This window comes from Hibiscus syriacus, unplaced genomic scaffold, assembly GCF_006381635.1.
Source record: "Hibiscus syriacus cultivar Baekdansim isolate YM2019G1 unplaced genomic scaffold, ASM638163v2 tig00110383_pilon, whole genome shotgun sequence".
Classification (NCBI taxonomy): domain Eukaryota; kingdom Viridiplantae; phylum Streptophyta; class Magnoliopsida; order Malvales; family Malvaceae; genus Hibiscus; species Hibiscus syriacus.
The window spans coordinates 990985-996984 of record NW_024062714.1 but is presented as its reverse complement, the minus strand read 5'-3'; the positions used below and the strand labels follow the sequence as shown (position 1 = coordinate 996984).

The 6000-nt window shown below is 34.3% G+C and overlaps 1 protein-coding gene across 1 annotated transcript; it reads right to left on the bottom strand.

Annotated features, from left to right (window-relative positions):
- Positions 1-3007: 3007 nt before the first annotated feature.
- Positions 3008-4065, bottom strand: LOC120121818 (VQ motif-containing protein 4-like). The gene has a single exon (XM_039141116.1). The coding sequence runs from the start codon at positions 3980-3982 to the stop codon at positions 3236-3238; it is 747 nt and encodes a 248-aa protein (XP_038997047.1). The 5' UTR covers positions 3983-4065; the 3' UTR covers positions 3008-3235.
- Positions 4066-6000: the final 1935 nt, after the last annotated feature.

Sequence of the window (6000 nt, the reverse complement as noted above, 5' to 3'; positions counted from 1 at the left end):
AGAACATGCGTCTATGCAATAATTTTATGGTCAGCAAGAGAACACAGGATTAAATTATTTCTGTGAATCCATGGCATCCTCTAAATATGTAATGAATTGTGGACAATCTAAACATGTCCTTACACTTGAACACCTCTCCTGTAGACATTTAACTAAATTTGAACTCAACTGAAGTTTGTGTCCAAGTCTGAGAATCCTGTTAAGAACCCAACCAGAGTTGTGTCCAGTAAGAGTGAGATGGAAAGGATACAGCAGGCTGGGCCAGGCCTACTAAAACTGTGGAAGCAGAAAATAAATATCGCGACATATAGAATGTCAGTCCTCCCAAGTATTACTAGTACTATATAATTTTTCTTCTATGGAATATTATTATTAATTACCCAATTTGTTTTTGTTTAATCTCAATTTTATTTAAAATAGATATACAAGTAGTGGATCATACGTCAATAAACACGAGAAATTACTAATCCTCAAATTTGGGTTCAACTTACAGATGGTCTCTATTGCAATTACCAAACAGAACTTTCAATCAAATGTGTGTAGAAACCCTAATTGTACCATCTCTTATATTTTAAATTGTTTTTCAAAGAGAATATTCAATTAGAAGCGGAACAGGATGAGCTGATTAAACGGACCAAAATTGGTCCATTTTGTCCATTCAGATTCAGTCATATGTAATAGATTTCAATAAAAATGGATGTCACGGATCCATTTTCCAATCGAACTCACAATTAATTAAAAGTAAATAAATTACATAATTTTATTTATGTTAACCACACCCAACTTAGATATTCCTACCGAAACCATAACTGACATAATCTTTTAAATTAATTATTGGGTTTATTTTACTTTAAAAAAATAATTTATTAAAACGATAAATCTCAGTCCCTATGGATTGATTTATTTACTGATTGAAAAATATTTTTAAAAGGACAGAAGCTATTTATATAATGTTATCTTTGTGTTTTTAGTCGGCTAAAAGAGATTAGTATATTTTGGGGTGAGCCAAGTCACTTAATTTCAAAGGTGTGGGCTTAATTATAATTGGTACAGCCGTTGATGCATCGTATTTTGATTGATACGGACGGAACAACTCAAAAGGGCAGAAGAAGTTAAATTTTGAATGGAACAAAAGAAGATATCTTTTGGTTGGGGGTTATGTGAATGTCGTCATCTTTGGAGTTTGACAGTTTGGAAATAAACAAACGAGTGGAGCCACGTTTTTGTCATTCCTTGGAACTATCAGTCAGGGATTAAATGAGAATAATATCATTGTTCAAAATATTAGAAAATTGAAATATCCTTTTTGTATTATTTAAAGAGTATGAATTAATAATATGTGAATGGGTTTACATTCGACCAGTCAATAAAATTACGTTTTAAAAAATTAATATGTAAACCATATGAAAGTCAAAGAATCAATGACATTATTGCTTTAATTTAACCTTCTTTCAGCCTTCAAACGTCATTTTTGTAACAAATGTTGAACTTGAATCCATCCTCGACATTATAATTCTGGACAACCGCATTGCCACAAATAAATTTATGACGCTTCAATTTGAACATTCAAATCTAGTTTTAATAATAAAAGAGAGATGGGTTCATTGTTGAATGCTTGTTTCAAGTTGGTAGTTAACTCGAATTAGCTGAGAATCAGGAAAAACGCAGAGGGCCCGCTTGATCTGATATGATGTAATATATAATTGGGTAAAATGTCCGCGAACAGTGCGCATGGAAGATTCAATATTGCCAATAAAATTAAATGACCCACCAACCCCGCACTGTGTATAAGAGTTGTTCAAAGTTTTTCAAACCAATACCGTATTCGCATAAAACAAACAAAGCCATAGACAAAACAAAACATAACAGGTGACCCCTCCGGGACATGTTCCCTGTTTTTTCTTTCTTTTCTTGCCTTTCATCATCATGATTCATGACATGAGTCCCGCTTTCCCTTCACAGCTGCACTTTCCCATGTCACCATTTACAACAGTTTGCAACTCTCTTTTCTTTTAGTCAACAAAAGTAGGGACTTAAAACAATATTTGAGTGCAAGATTCAAAGAAAACAATTCAGAGTTTTCTTGTAATATTAAAAGTACCCTCTAACTCAGCCAACTCAAAGGAAGAATAAAGATTGAAAATCAAAAGGGGGGTCATTTGCTTTCTCTCTCCTGGCCCCTTCTTATACATGTGGACCCTTTTGAGTTCATTGGCCTAATAAACTACCCTTGTGTGGCCGAAATTGGTACCAAATTGGTCAACAAGGCCACTAGATTTATTGCTTCTCTTATGTAAAATATTACCCCACCACCACCACCCCTTGTGCGAAAATCAAAAGTCACTATAAGTTGTAACTTATAAAATTCAGTATTAGACGTTTGCATTAAATGGAAAAGATTGAAGGGAACAGGTTTCATACCCCAATTAATGACTCGTTACGGTGGATCTACCCACAGACATACAGGATCAATATAGCAGAGTAGACAACCGTAAATCAAGAGTAATTTGGAAGTTGGAATTAAATAAGAAGAAAAAAGCACATAGAAATGGCTGCATCTCTCATAGCATCTATGTTTTGCCTTCTCAAAAGGAGAAAACAAAAACAAAGAGTCAAGATTCCTTGCCCATTTATCTACTCTTTCTATGACAGCTAGCCTCAAAGCTGCTTTAGCCATCGATTTGGTGCAAACAAAGCTTTCTTTTCAATTCAATCTCTCTCTCTCTCTCTCATCTCATCTCATGGCCTCTCTGTTTAATCATCTGCACTTCCTACGATGTCTTCAAAAGCAAATGGGACTGATTTAGGATCCAAGACTCGTTCACTTTACCTTTTGCATTTATTGATAGGTAAATATATTGCCAAGGGCTGCTAAAAAAACAATGATTCACCCCTTCGGTTGAGTTCATAGTCATCCACCACATGCATTAACCACTAAAGTCTCGAATTTTCATTTTTCCTATTGTTTTCTTCACTCAAAAGTCTTGAATTTCAGGCATCCAAACATAAGAAAATATAAATTAAAAGTCAAACAAAGCATAAAGTTTTACGATTGAAGCAAAGATTTTTATCTTCATTCCTTTGAAAGTTTCCGACAACCAACATTACAAATCTTATCTCGTTTTTTTCCCACTTCCTTTCCAATTCCCATCTTCAGTGCCCCAACAATATGCAAAAATCTTACAATAATAACGTTAAAAAAGAGAGAACTAAAAAAAGGTTAATTTATTTTAGTTCAAGAAGTAGAAGAACCTGAAACTCGAGGTGAAGTAACTGGAAAAAGTGGGAGAAGCCTAGGTTCCGAATCTCGCGGCGTAGATGCCGGTGATGGATGCAAATAAAAACCCTTTTCTTTAATTGCTTTCTCTTCAGCTTCCTTATCTAGTGTCGCATTATTATTGGCACAATTTGGGTAGTTTCCAGCTCCAGATCGGTCAAACGGGTCGGATATCAAAGGAGTAACCGGGCTAAGAGCCAAAGAAGGAAAGTCAAGAATGCTGGGGGAGAGTATTTCGGGTTTCCGAGGTGAAAACCCGGCAGTGTTGGAGTTAAAAGCCGGGTTCAAGGGGTTGATTTTGAGATTCTTGAGAGAGCTCCTTCGTTCGTAAAGCCTAAACCCAGAATTCTGCTTATTTTTTGGAAAGGATTTAATGGGAGGGATATGGGTTTTTGGGTTCGGGTTCGGATTTGGATTTGGATCGGATAGAGGGGAAGGAGTTGGTTTGACGGAAGAAGCTAGCTTGGCGGTCTCGGAAGATCCGGTGAGCATCTGGACGACTTGCTTGAAAGATGAAGTGTCCGCTTGGACGAAGGTTGTCGGGTAGGGGTTAGCTGATTCAGATCTGTTGATGGGTTTGGGCTGTTGAGGCGGCGGAGTTGGCGGTGGTGGGCCGATGTTGTTGGTGGTGCTTCTGTTGGGGCTGAGGCTTTTCGGAGATGCAAGGAAACTCGTATTCGAGCTCGGCCTCGGAGTTATCTCCATTAAGGTTTTTTTTTTGGTTGTAGGAAGAACAGGGGAGTTAAAGAAGAATGGAATGGAGAAGGAATTAGGGGGAGAGGTTAAGGACTGACGGAAGACGGAAGACGGAAGGGATTAGATGTGAGGAGGAAGAGCTTTTGGCACTATGGTTTTTGTTTGGTAAGAGATGTTCTGGTGGGGACTTTCGGGGTCTTTTTAGATCCCTCTATTACCGCTTCTCCCAATTCATGGTTCTGTGCTCACGCGCTTCATCATCTCTTAAGGGAATTTTCTTTTATTACCAATAATGTCACCCTTAAATGAATATGGATTTATTCAGTTATTTGCAATCAAAGCAATTAAGTGATTATAATATCATTTAAAGATTAATCTACACAGCTTTCACCAACCTTTCTTGCCCAAACGTCAATTTGATCCGTTCATCACAATAATTAGAGGGAGTTGAACGCACGCTCTAAAACATAGAGTGAGGATCGGAAAGAGAAATGAAGACACGTGGGAACATGCCATTGGTGGTGTGTGGAATTTGAGACGAAAAGTAGTGGGGGCCAGAAGAGAGTTTCAATCAAAGTTTTATGAAACATCGACTCACACAGTCTGTTTGTCTGGCCATGTATAGTTCGGGTAAGATAAGAAAATATACCATTGTATCATAACATTTACATTACTAATGCTATCGTGTAATTTATTACTTATATAAGGATGAAAATTTAATTATAATTTTATAAATCCGTTCTTATCTGTACATGTAAAAATTTATGATAAAAATTAAAAAAGATAGAGAAAAAGACAAAAGATAAAATTATATATTCATCCTTTCATGCATACCTAAACTACACCAAAAACTAAAAAAGAAAAAGGTTGAAATTGAGGGGTGAATCTAATTCTCATGTCTAAAACCCTGGCAAGCGAGCAAGTAAGCAAATGCAGTGCTGTAAAAGTTGCAGACTCAGAAGGGAAGGGACCACGTTAACCCGGATGTGAGTCATGTGACTAGACTTATCCATAATCATATAATTCATATGATTATTTTTTATAATACGAGGTAATAACAGGTAATATAAAATTTTTATTTATCATTAATAATATGTATACAAATTGCTGTCATGATTATATAAACACAAAATCTCTAAAAAATAATAACATCCCTCTTAACTAATAAAGTTACTTGATAGATTCATAATCCATAGTAATTTGCATTGAGTAGAGTGAAATATAAAAAAACTAATTTATATTTTTAGTCAATCCAACCCATTCAAATTATTTTTTTTAACAAATGATAGCCAACTTTTTTAAATGAGAAATAAAGCATAGAAACACAACCCCACAGTTCTCAAAGCCACACTACATATCTATGGAAACGTATGACAGGTTATATTTTGATCATAATGATGATGATGTATTAAGTGTTTATACATCTGAATTTAATTTAATAAAAAAATAAGTAATAAATTTAAATTTTGTAATTTTTATTTAATTTAATATTTAAAAATTTCATTCAATGTTAGTTATTTGTATGAATTATTAATTTATAGAAAAATGGTATGTGAGGCCCTTGTACTTTTTTTTGCTCTCAATGCGGTCCTCAAATTTAGAAAACAAAATCAATGTGACTCTTTGACAAACGATCTCCGTCATTGACCGTTACAATACTGACGTGTCACTTAACGGCGTTAATGTGATGGTCCATTGTGCCTAGTGACGTGGCTGATAATGTGGTAGATTGGCTAAATTGGTTTTTTTTTATCGAGTTCAAACGCCAAAATGATTTTTTTTAAAGTTTAAAGACTTATTTGATTTTTTAAGAAAAAAATACAAACATTTTAAATTCAAAATACAAAAATGTTCAAAAAACTTAAATATCAAAAATTAAATTAAAATTTTAAAAATTTAAAAATATATTATTAATTTTTACCTTGAATTTAACTTGATTTTTTATTTATATAAACATGATCTCATCTATCATGTACAAATTCTATTTTATATATTTACTTATAAGTATCTTAAATTTATAAATGTCT

Coding starts and splice junctions, on each gene's coding strand:
- LOC120121818 (XM_039141116.1), bottom strand. CDS start 3,982: ATGGAGATAACTCCGAGGCCGAGCTCGAATACGAGTTTCCTTGCATCT.